Source organism: Acanthopagrus latus, chromosome 3 (assembly GCF_904848185.1).
Source record: "Acanthopagrus latus isolate v.2019 chromosome 3, fAcaLat1.1, whole genome shotgun sequence".
Classification (NCBI taxonomy): Eukaryota; Metazoa; Chordata; class Actinopteri; order Spariformes; family Sparidae; genus Acanthopagrus; species Acanthopagrus latus.
This window is the reverse complement of record NC_051041.1, coordinates 1830735-1843336: the sequence shown is the minus strand read 5'-3', so window position 1 is coordinate 1843336 and position 12602 is coordinate 1830735. Positions and strand designations below refer to the sequence as shown.

Genomic DNA, 12602 nt, shown 5'->3' with positions numbered 1-12602 from the left:
CAATCATCTGTCGACCTGTTGTTGCAACACTCTGAGAGATAAAATGCAAATCAGCTCCCACGTTCTGAAGAACGACTTCGCAACTTGGGAAATGCAACCGTCCAAGAAGCGCTTCAACTACGTCACCCTCCCCCCCTCCACCTGCTGACATGACAGTCAGCTCAGAAGCACATTATCATGAAGGTGATATGACACTTTATTGAAAAGCCAGAAACCATACAAACCCTAAAAAGGACAAACTGGCGCAGACATCATCAAGACACACTGTGCTGACTGATGAACATGACACAGATGGACACGAGGAAATGAAAAGCAACGCATGACACATGACGGCAAAACTTCCTAGTAAAACAGGAGATGACACGTTTGGTACAAATGTCAACCTTGGATGTATGTGTGGTCGAACATGTCACAATGACTGGTGCTGTTAAAGTGGACTAACGAAAGATGAGGAAGCACCGTGAGCTGAGGGTAACGTCATCGTGAAGTTAATCTGAATGACAGAGTAATATTCATAAACTGTCAGAAAGCAGAAGAGTTTTAAAGGAAGGATACAACTACAAGTCAGTTCCTTTCAGTCTGTGTAAATAAAGTTTACAGACGCTGACGCAGCATGCAGAGATGACAGGAAATGTATTTATGGTTTGTCCCGGCCCTTCTCATTTTTAGAGGCCTGTTCCTTTAAAACTTTAAATATGATAAAAAGACTTTCACTTACACAGAAATCAGTTCATGGTTGAAAACAGAACTGAAAACAGAGCTGGAGTTTTTAACTCCATCATAACAATATTATGAGGTTGTCACAGCAGCGTGGGGGGACGACCTGAGTGAAGTGAAACGGTTGAGATTAACCGGAACCTTTTGATAAGCGTGTGATCCTGACCGCACAGGTCGACGCTGAGACGAAAACACTTTCTTCAGTGAAACAGAAAGTCAAAGTCAAGATAAAAACATCGACAACAACGCATGGGACGGGTCATGGGATGGGAATCCACCCAAAACCTCAGACATCAGAGTCCATGTGTGCGCAGAAGACAAATTACACAAACGCTTCCTGTTCCTCCGCTGCCAGCAATCATAATCTACTACTTCTTGCTGAGCTGCCAACAAGGAACGATGTCATAACACTGTGGTTATAAGTTGATTCACTGAGTCATTATCCTCACGGCTCATTCTGCAGAGAAGGCTCAGACTGCAGGACAGGTCAAGTCATGGCTGGAACAGGAACTGGTTCACTCATCTGACATCACTGACCTGACCTGCCTGGCAACGTGCTGCGATGAGGCAACCAAATTACAAACACAAGAACATCTGAATGTAAGAAGACCAGTTCCAGTGAAGGATGGTTCAGAGGCCCGACCCTTCTGACGCGCTGCCTTATGACTCTGAGCTTTATAAATAAAGATGCTGCAGTCAGTGTGTTATAAAGACTCTCAGACTCTTTTTCTACTTTGCTTTATATCAGTTCATGTGTAACTGTGTGAGACTGACACCAGAACACAGTAAACACATAATTCCTGCACTTGTTATCGCAGAATTGCCGTATCGCGCTGCTGTCCTCAACGTACGTCACGTATTGAGAATCATGTAAGCCGCTCTGTGATTCCCTCCTCGAGAAATCAGTGTCGATTTGAGAATCCATGTCGATGAATGATAACATTATGTAATCGGTGGCAGCAGGCGCGCGTCTTGTGAGCAGCTGTTGTAAAAATAGATAACGACCTGTTACGGATGTAACATGATACACAGACACAACAAAGAAGAGCCCAGAGGGATATTTTAGTCGGAGGTTTCTACATAATTTCTTCTTCCACATGAGGATTTAGGAGGTTCAGACACTGTTACGAGAGAGACGTCCACATTAATTATCCTGACGATCGGCTGAGAGGACAGTAAAAACAAGACGAAGCTCAGAGACTGTTCGGTCGTATGTTGCAGCCTAATATGACCTTTTGTAAGCTGTGTAGATAACCAAGACTTATTGGTTGTCAATGATTAATATAGTCAGAAGTTTGGAATAAACACGGATAAAGTCAGTTGCTTCAGTCGGTGCAAAAAACAAAAGGAGGCCACATGATGACAGCTGAAATCTAAAATTAATATTTAATGAAAGCAGACAAACCACAGCGAAGCCAGCAAATGCAAATGAACAAGATGATAAGACAGGAGCAGGAATACAAATACAAAACAGACAAAGCAGTAAAGAGCGAAGGGGGAAAACAGCAGGACTGACTGACTGATGAAACACAGGTGTGGACAGAAACAGGGCAGGAAAAGCAGGAGAAACACAACAGATGAGAAGTCAGCGAGACTCTCCTCCTCCCGTCCTCCATCTGCAGCGAAGCAAACACATCTCGCACATAATGAGACATGCTGGCTGACCGAGGAGACGAGGGAGGGAGGGGAGGAACCGGGAGGAACCGGGAGGAACCGGCCCTGAAACTCCTGAGTGATATATTCATCTTCACGGTTCCAGTTATTGTTCTCGCTCCTTGACGCGGGTCAGTGCAGTGGAAATAATTAAAAGACAGAGCTGGACAGTTTGTTTTCACCCTGAGGCTGTTCAACGTTTGGTTCTTCTATACGTCTAGTTTCCTGTTTCCTGTTTTCCAGAATGCCTCATTATAACGCTTCAGAGAAATGATGTAAAGACTGACGTGTCATTTATGTCAGTTCCCGAATCTCGTCTCCCTCTCTAAAAATGTAACATTAAAGGCCACAAGGTCAGATAACAAGTTCTTGACATTTTGTCTCCCTGGAATGACATTCATCCAACCAACACGCTCCCAGTGGGAAGGAAGGAATGTGGCGCCGACCGGGTGAATATATTGTCTGATCTTGCAAAAGAGTATCTGCTTGTGAAGACGTCATTATCCGACATCAGCAGCACTTTGTTGAGGTTGGAGAAAGATCACAGAAAACCTGCAAATCTCACCACAGATGGGAATCAGGACCCGGGCCAGATAATCATGGACTAAGGAGCTCGTTCCTTAACGTGTTGCTCTCCTGATGTTCTGCAGCTGATGCTTATTGGTTTGGCTGAGAGAGAAACTTACCACCGTCATCACCATCCTTAAGCACCCTCATTGTATTCTCTCTTCAGGTAACCATCGCAGAGATTTATATCAGGCAGACAGGCAGGAGCTCGTGTTGGGAGGGATCCAGGATCACGGGTGGCAGATCTCACAGGACGCCGTGGTGTTGGTGAAGAACTGTACATGCAGCCACACCACCGCAGTCTGGATGCAGGACGGCTGGAGGGCCGGACTCCATTCACCTCTCTGCACATTCGCCTCTATTAATCTGGGCTCGTCGGACCACGTGTCTCCATCGCTCCTCAGCAGACTGAAGCTGATCAGCCTCATTGATGAGCCCAGTCCCTTCGGTTTTCTTTCCGCTGTGCATGTGGACGTGTTCTGTGATTTCACTTAACAACCTTCATTCCAGGTTTTAATAATGTGTTGGACAGTTTCTGCATCTCTTTCTCTGCTTGATCCAATAATTGGCCAATAATTTGACTCTTCTGAAGGAGCAACATCTTTTCCAGACATACTAGTCATTGCAGTTCTATCCAGATGGATGTCTCTTGCGTATTTGCTTATGTGATTCTAGGTGGTATTTATCAGGGGGGATAACAGCTGCAACCGTCACGTCAGCAGTGGACGTGTTTAGTCATTCAGGTATGACGTCCTGTCGGTTAATTGTTTGGCTCATCGAAACAAAGATCGTACCTGTAACCTGCCCACACTTGAGCCCAACAGGACCTGAAAATGTGTTTGATGGGTGAGACGTGGTTCCAGCACTTTCAGATCAGGTTGCTGCGTCCAGATCTCCCCTGAAGCTGAACTCTCATGACAGCACATGCTTCCACTTTATGTTCAGATGATACATAGTTCCTCTTGACATTTATATTAAATACCACATGCTTGACTGACACTCACATGAGGATAAAGGTCAGTGGCTTTGGATTCAGAAGAAAGGTCAGAAGGTCCCGTACGTAGAAACACAATTATCTTCCTTGTTTGCTTTGTGAGAGTTGTATAATAAACACGATCTGTGGTGTGTTTTCCAGATATTATGAGGAAGTGGTCGTCATGGTCAGGTGTCAGCAGATACTCCCCATGACTCTCCATACTATAGAAACATAATTCTACTGTACTTTCCAGTCTCAGAGTTGTGTTACTCCACCTTTTACGAACGTGTCTCCTTCGTTCTCCTGTGACGAGAGGAAGCTAATTTGCCACTTGGTGAAGATAAGCGTCAGTGATACGATCTGTTAAAAGCCAGGCTGCTGTGAAACACTGAAACACTGATTCTAAAGGAGCAGTTCACCCAAAAATGGAAACTATCAATTATATTTTGGATCATTTGGATCTGTCCACAAGCCAAATAATCCTCTCTGTAACTCGATCCGCTCTGTTTCAGTCTGGATCCAGAAACATTGTGAGTGTCACTTTTTAATTTCATTTCAACATCACAATAATTCTGACATTTTGATGGTAACAAAAAGAAACAAGCAGAACATTTCTGCGTCGGCCAGCGTGCCTTCTTCCAACTATCCGTCTTAGTGACGTCTCTTCCCCAGATCGTCCAACAGTCCCGCTCTGACAGACGCGACGGACCTTGTTCCCGACCTGCGTCTTTTTCTGCTTCCAGCACATCATCATCTGTTCAGGTCGCGTTTGTGTCGTAACATCGTCGCTGATATTACGACACGAACGCGACCTGATCAGGCTGGAAAAACATCACAGTTCGCTTTCATATGACTTCTTTGTTAAAGTAAGGTAACTTCCTGGAAAAATAACAATGTGGTTAAGGACGGGTTAATGATCAGAATCGACATTTACTGTGTAAACAGTGAGTCACTCCGACTCATCCACCTCTTCTCTATGGTACTTTATACGCTCTATAACAACGTGGACTTCCTACTTTGCTCCTGTCGTGAACGCTGCAGCCTCTACAATCTTTATTCTTTCACATTTAAAAGTGAAACTTGTTCTCTGCACTTCATGCGTCCCGGAGGAACGGCTGGCAGGCGGCGCAGAGAGCAGCTCCAGATGTTCATCCGATCAACCCAGGTGAGAAAGAGGCTCAGATAAGACGCAGTGCAGGGAGGGAAACAGGAACCAGACAGAGAGACGCGTACCAACTAAACTTTACAACTATGATCTTATTAAACGCTGGAGAACGACTCCAGCCGGGGCTTCTGCTGCTGTTCTCATTTTCCTTCACCGTCATTACACAGCCGTCTGTGAGCTCAGTCGCTCCAGATGTTCTCAGCAGCGTCCTGGCTCGTGATTAAAGCCTGTGATCGTTCAGCTGGAGGTGCTGGTTTCCTCTTTAACAAGTTTCCTAACCTCCAGGCGAGGTGAGGAGAAGCCAGACATGAAATAATCAGAGAAAAGACTCTCGATATCTCACGCTGGTCAGTAACAGAGACGTCTCTGCTGCCACCCTTGTGTTCGGTCATAGATGTTTAAGTCCTAGTTCTCGTTTCAACGCAAACAACTCATCGATGTCGGAGGAGCTGAAAAAAGAGCTCCATGGAAATGTCGTTCCTGCACCATGTGGCTTTAAAACGTTCCTTATTCCATGAGAGCACCTCTGTGAGAAACCGAAGAGGAAAGAGGAAGAAACATGTCAGCAGCTTGATTCCATAGCTGCACTCAGGGAGGAACCACAGATACATCAGGATGATGTGTGATGTTTCACAGCAGGGTTAGTCATCCAGTCATTAACATCTTTATTCTGCCCGTCCCATCCAGTTCTGCTGTGGAGCTTCACACTGTTGACACGCGGTCGAGCTCGCTCACCTACATCAGACAGGAAGCATGCTAACACCTTTAGCCTAGCAGCTAGTGTATGAATAAAGCTTTAACAAATCAGTTTAGGGCCTCTGGGCTCCATACAGACCACCAGACGAGCTGCACGACGACACAATGTTTCTTTGTGTCGCAAGTTTGTTTGCGTTGAATTTTCTTTTTCTCTCCGGTCACAGCGCTGTCCTCACGCTCGGGTTAGAAAGCATCACAGTTTCACCTTTAAATACTTACATCTGTCGCCAAGACCACAGATGGGCTGCACATGGAGTCGTTTTGTGTTTTTTTGTCCCACAGTTTTTAAAACCAGTCACCGTGAAGGAAGAAGTGGCGTTTTCTGTTCTGTGTCTGTCGACTGAGCGCAGCTGTCTTTGATAAGACTGACGTAAACAGGCCGCTTTGTTTGTGGAAACCAAGGTCGGACTGATTGTTCTGGCCCAAAGAGACGCTGTATATCATACGGTTCGACCCAGGTCGCTACATCCAGCCACAGGCTGAACAGACTGAAGCTCTTCGGCGGTTTTCACGCTGTACCGGTCGCTTTTATGCTCCTTGATCAAGCTTGTCACTAAACACTGCTTCTTAAAGGGATATTCCGGTGTAAGTTTAATCCCCCCAGAGAGATCAGGTTAGCAGATCGCTAGTTTAAGTAGTTTTAGCAACCTCAGAAATGACCACACGATAACAACACACTGCAGTTTACGCCTCCAACAAGAAACCAACATCAAAAAGCCACAAATAATGTTCAGAACAGCACCAAACTTCAGCAACAGTACAAATAGAGTCCCAGCACATAGTTCAAGGCATCAAACATCTGCTAGTTTAGCCGGATTTCTACTGTAAAGTGAACACAGCTCACCACTCTCCTGCAGCAGCTTCCTGTTGTGGGGAAGTCCTGACGAGTCGATTACCGAGTGCAGTTAGAAATGATCAGTTCCGTTCTTTTCCCTGTCCGCTCTCGATAATAACTGTTATAAACTGGCAGGCAAGACACATATGAACTTTGATTTAATTTCCATGGAGTAATAATCACACATTTTCATCCTTGTGCTGCACTCGGTAATCGACTCATCAGGGCTTCCCCATTTTGTACTGTTGCTGAAGTTTGGTGCTGTTCTGAGCATTGTTTGTGGCTTTTTGATGTTGGTTTCTCGTTGGAGGCGTATACTGCAGTATATGTCCTTTTTGGGAAACAACAGTTTGGCTTCATCAGGATACTTATTTCATGTTTTTTTGTGCCTTCAGCTCAAACATCTTTCACCTCTGCTGCATTTTCTACAGCTGCAGTGACAATAAACTTCAGTAAAACACCTCAAAGTTTGGAATAGTGGTGGCAAAAAACAGAAATCCTCCCTCGCTTCTTACAAAGATGGTTACTGATTAATGCTTCTTTGGGTATTTCTGTGTCCCTTTTGCTTCAGTTTGATGATCTTAATAAAGAAACACGACGACCATCGATTACATTTTGCGATCTTCTTTTATTTGAGGGTCATTCAAAGCAGCCACACATGCAAAAACTTTTGCATAAAACAATATTCAATCTTTATGTATAAAACATGCCAAACATATGCACTGATCCTCAGGAACTTACCCTCTTATAAATAGTGAAATAAATTAAACTCTCAGTGTGAAATGCAGACATAGGAAGAGGTAGATATACTGCAGGCTAACACTTCTTTATACTAGAAAGGGAAACACCTGTCGTTTCCTCTGGCTTTCGTCTTCTTTCGTTTTAAGCGTCAGTTGTGCAGCCAAGAGCACAAATATATACAAAAAGGTTCACACATGATCGCTGTGATCTCTACGAGGATTATAAACTGCTCTCTAATGTTTCTTCATATTAGATTAGATTATTTTATTCCTGTGTAAATGAAGTGTCCTCATATCATGTTGCATAGTTTTATTATAACATTTTATTTCTTCTTAGATTTAAGCTAGACAGGACAGCTGGGGGACACAACCTTCGGATTGTTTGGGCATTATTTTAAGAGAAAAGACAACAAGAACTGAAATGTACTGACACATGATCTAATGAGCTAGCTAGATGTAGACAGAAGTAAATGAACTATTACTCTAATTGTGGCGGTATTGTCCTTTAATTAATGCAGGGTGTGCTGACAGTGTCTCCTGAACAGGTCAATACTCACTCACTACTGACATTAAAACTGCCTCCACCTCGTTCCCCAGACACCTCTCGGTCAGATGGTTGTCGAGTCTTTGCAGTTTGCTCTGTAGTTTGTCTGCAGCGCCGGCTGCTCCCGCTCTTTTCAGCATGGCCGGAAGCTGCCGCATTTGGCTGGCTGTGGCAGCGGAGACCCAGCTGTTGATCCGTTCCTGAAGATCGGAGGCACTGAGGCCCGCCGACGCTCCGACTCTTCTGCCGTCCTCAGACGGGAGCCGGTTCAGGATTTGACGCAGTCGCCTGCTGTGCACTTTCTGGTGAACGAAGAAGGCCGGGACGATTTCTTTGAGGTAGTCGGCTCCGTCTGCAAGACAGGAAGAAGATGAGTCAGGAGCTTAGAAGGAAGAGCGTGGCGGTAACAGCACCTTCAGGTGAAACTTTGAGTTTGGCCTGGAGCAGATTTGTAAAGGTTCAACACAGCAGCAGACAGCTGACTTTCAAATCATGGATGTCAGACGGGTGATTTTTCCCCCTGGACCCTGTAAACAACATGTTTAAACTATCAGATGTAAAAGATTATTTCTGGGTCGTCGTACAGAAAACTACATATTGGATTTCACTTTGACAACTAACAAGTATCAGGAATCTTTTCCCAGTTGGTTACTGACATTAAGATGATCATTTTTTTTGCATTACAAGTTTTATGAAGTGTTTTAAATATACACTCAGTTTCTGTAATTAGGAACAAAAGTGGAAAGTTTGGTGCTGCTGAAGGAGAAATTTCTGGGTCAGAGTCGAAAAAAACCACACACATAAAAAACGACTTGGAAAAAATGCTGCTCGCGTCCAAACGAGAACCAAAAAAGAAAAAAAAAAGCAGTTCACATCTCTCCAGTCATCGGAGCGCTGGATGGTTTTGGAGCAGCGTTCAGTTGTTACGCAGCTCACGTCACGGAACAAACTCCCAGATGACTGCAGGTGTGCTCCGACTCTCACCTGGAGGCTGAAGACCTTTGTGTTTCACTCTGATATCCCAATATCACACAACTGACCAGTGCAGAAACAAAAGATACCACCAACAACTATAATATAAATCAGCTGCTTCCTTTAAGGTTGGAAACAGGTCAAACATCAGGTGCTGGTGACCGGTGATCTCACCTGTTGACTGGCAGCTCGTGCACACGCTGTCGTGCCAGCTGGAGCCCTTCAGCAGCAGCTGCTGGCCGGCGGCGCCGCAGGTTTTGTGCTCCGTGCAGTTCTGCTGAGCCGAGATGACGTCAGAGAAGGTGCCGTTGGGACAGGCGTAGCACACCGTGTCCTCCTCGGGGGATCCTGGTGGACACAGAGAGGACTGTTACAAACCACAACACAACGTTCGTACTGATGGGAGAGAGGAGCAGGTTAGAGGTCTGCTGTCTCAGGACGGAGCATCATGTCAACAGAACATGTCATCAGTGTAAATATGGGTGCAGTTGCGGCGGCGCTCCTTCAGGGGGCAGTCACCTGCAGTCTAACTTCATCCTGCTGCTCAGCTCAGCATGTGGTTCTCCCACAGTTACACCAGTGACTCATAATAAGAAGGGCTAACGAGCCTGTCTGAGGCTGGGGGGGGGGCTGTGATGCTGTCGCCACGGCAACAGTACAGCATGTCGCCACGGCAACAGTACAGCATTAACGAGGCTGATCTGAGGTCAGTTTACACAGCGACTTTATCTGCATGTTTCTGTTTAATTTGAATGTGAGGCAGATCAGAGACACCTGTGAGACACATGCAGCGCTGAGAGGATGCCAGAGGATGAGAGACTCCTCCTGCAAGGCATTATGGGTACTGGAGTCCTGTGTTGTTTGCCTACAGAGTGCACTGTCCTGACATGTCTACAAGCTGCTCTGCCTTCTCTGACCTTTGCATCCTCACATGTGGGCAGTGACGGGATGTAACTGAGTACATTTACTCAAGTACTTAACTACAGTTTTTAAGATACTTGTACTTTACTGAGTATTTTTCCGTTATAAGCTACTTTATTCTCCCACTCTGCTACAATTTGGAGGCAATTTGTACTTTTTGACAACTTTAGTTACTTTGATTTCATACATCTGTTCGTCTGTATTCTAGAGGGGAATATTGTATTTTTACTCCACTACATTTGTTTGATATGTGAACATCAGTTTCTAGTTACTTCTGCATGTTTAAATGAATTTATTTCAGTGGGAAAAGTTACACTGAACTTATCATTTACTTCTGATACTGAAGCACAAGTGTTGTACTCAGTTACTATTGACAAGCAGACATTCTCCTTCACTAAAGTAACTAAGTATATTTACTCAAGTGCAGTTTTGAGGAGCTTTACTTGAGTTCTCCTGCTTACAACTGGATTACTTTAGTCACTAGTTACTTTACAGAGTCGAGCCAGAACGATTTTAAACTGTTTTATTGGATAAAAGACTAAATAAAAACCTTAAATCAGCTTTCAGGAAAAGTTCTGATCCGATAATCGGTTAAATAAATGTACAGATTACTTCCATGTGTACTTTATTAGATACTTCAAGTCTTTTACTCAAGTGTTACTCACGTTTTTGACACACAGCTGACGGAGTGTTTGGTGTCAGATATGTTTAAAAAGTGACTTATGTCAGGTGTCCTGTTGGACTGAGTGTGTGTGAATGGCTCCTTGACAACATGACCCGCGCCTGGACCTGGACCAGCACCTGGACCTGGACCAGCACCTGGACCAGCACCTGGACCTGGACCAGCACCTGGACCAGCAGCAGCAGCATCTTACCTGTCGTCAGGACTCCCAGGCCGGACTGACAGGCGCTGTGCGGGAGGCACATGTCGTACTTCTGCTTGTAGTAATATCCCTGTTTGCACTCGCACTGACAGTCGCTGCTGGCGGAGCAGGACGTCTTCTCCACCTGATTCTGTCCACAAACTCCGCACCTCAGACATTTCCCAATGTAGTTCCACAGCTCGGTGAAGGAGCCCGAGGGACACGGCTCGCACTTGCTCCTCTGCGTCGACGTGCAGCTCGCACGGAGGTACGTGCCCGGCGGACAGCGCTCACACTCCAGGGGCGCGCCGGTGATCGGGTCGGTGTCCGCGAAAGTGCGAGGCGCGGCGGCGGCCACACCGTCCACCAGAGCCGCGCGCAGAGTCAGCAGCAGGACCGGGAGGAGAGACAGCGACATCTGGAAGGAAGGAGGAAACAGGAGAGGACGATAAGGAAGGAGGATGAGCCAGAAGGAAGAAGGACGAGGAAATACTGGAAAACAACCAGGACGTGCGCGCAGCTGGAGGCGCACCTGGAGCAGGTGAGTCTGAGCTCTTAATCCATCTGCTCCTGAACGTCTGGAGCTACATTTCTCTCATTTTATTAAGTTAAAATCAACTCAACAATCCTCCAGAACCAGTCGGATGTTCCCATCATCTCCCCAAAAAGAAACAAAACAATCTAAGAAGCTGGAGGACGTGGAAGCGCTCAGTCAACCTGAGCTGCTTCAGGGAGACGCGTCTCTCTGCGTCTCCCTCCCTCCCTCCTCCCCACCTACCATCATCAGTCTGTTGCGTCTGCAGCTGCAGCGGTCCGTCAGGAGGATGGAGCGCTCTGCACCTCCTCTCCTCTATTTATTATCAACGCCCCCTCTGTTCATCTCTATCGAGAACAAGAAGCGTGAGTGCCCTTGACGCACGTATGTGGTATTTGAGGAGTCATCCTCCTTATTGTAACTGGACTGTTTCCAAAAAACACTTGAGGGGGCTGAGACCGTTCAGTCAGTCAGTCAAGTGGAGGATTCCCCAGCGAGGCTCACACAGCAGCTGCGTGGCCCCCCGCTGGGAGGGTATCTTGGGAAAAAAATGAGAATTTTGGACCAAAACTCAGCAAATTAAACTAAAGAGGAGATTTTAATATTTTCAGCTGACATGTCAGATAGCAACAGTCTCTTGTTAGGAGGAAGATTTGCTGATGAAAAGTGGGATGTTGAGCAGATATGATGCAATATTTCAAAACAAAACAAAACAAAACAAAACTCTAATTACTGTTTGCTCGCTGGCTGTGATGACAGTGGATTCTCCCTCTGACCGGAGCAGCTGATCTGGTGCAGGTGCTGGAATCCAGGTTTCCCATTAAAGCAGTAAAATCACAGATCTGTGATCCGACACCGTTATTTTAATCACACATGAAGGATTTTAATGACATAAATATTGTTAAATATAAAATTGTGATCAATTTCCCACAATTGGTGCAAGAAGAGCGCTGCTGTGTGTGTGCGTGCGTGTGTGCAGATGTGCGCATGTGTGTGCGTGCGTGTGTGTGCGTTTGTGAGAGAAAGTCATGAGTATAGACCGCATAACTCACTGATGAGTGTCAGAAGTAACGGCAGCAGCCAGACTCCCTTCACAAATCCAGTGATTGACGATTGACGCATCATGAGGGAAGAAACTGATCAACTTGGTGAACAGATTTTAACTCGTGCCTGCCTTCTTGTAGCTTCGGCATGAAGCACAAAATATTCAGATGCTGCTTTCTTTGTAAAATGTGTCAGTTTGTTCGCGGCATCGCTCTGAGAGCCTGTTACGTGATCAGCTGGACCCCCTTAAGAAAAAACGCTCAAATGTGAGCGTGTTAACGTTGTGAAGGCTGTCTACGTCACAGTCTTAATTA

The 12602-nt window shown here is 45.7% G+C and overlaps 1 protein-coding gene across 2 annotated transcripts; it reads right to left on the bottom strand.

Annotated features, from left to right (window-relative positions):
* Positions 1–7277: 7277 nt before the first annotated feature.
* LOC119016473 (tumor necrosis factor receptor superfamily member 6B-like) lies at positions 7278–11633 on the bottom strand. 2 transcript variants are annotated; one of them, XM_037092290.1, is made up of 4 exons: positions 11488–11633; positions 10722–11127; positions 9100–9273; positions 7278–8305 (listed from the first exon to the last, which is right to left on the bottom strand). In XM_037092290.1, the coding sequence occupies exons 1-4, from the start codon at positions 11491–11493 to the stop codon at positions 7956–7958; spliced, it is 936 nt and encodes a 311-aa protein (XP_036948185.1). In that variant the 5' UTR covers positions 11494–11633; the 3' UTR covers positions 7278–7955. The 2 variants fall into 2 exon arrangements, with proteins under 2 accessions (XP_036948185.1, XP_036948186.1); XM_037092291.1 differs by lacking the exon at positions 11488–11633 and adding an exon at positions 11242–11456.
* Between the last annotated feature and the right edge of the window lie 969 nt (positions 11634–12602).

Bases quoted from the DNA above. Each gene is read 5' to 3' on its own strand.
- LOC119016473 (XM_037092290.1), bottom strand. The intron at 9,274-10,721 runs GTAAGATGCTGC...TGTGTCCACCAG, and splicing joins CCTGGGAGTCCTGACGACAG to GATCCCCCGAGGAGGACACG. The intron at 8,306-9,099 runs GTGAGATCACCG...CCTGTCTTGCAG, and splicing joins CACGAGCTGCCAGTCAACAG to ACGGAGCCGACTACCTCAAA.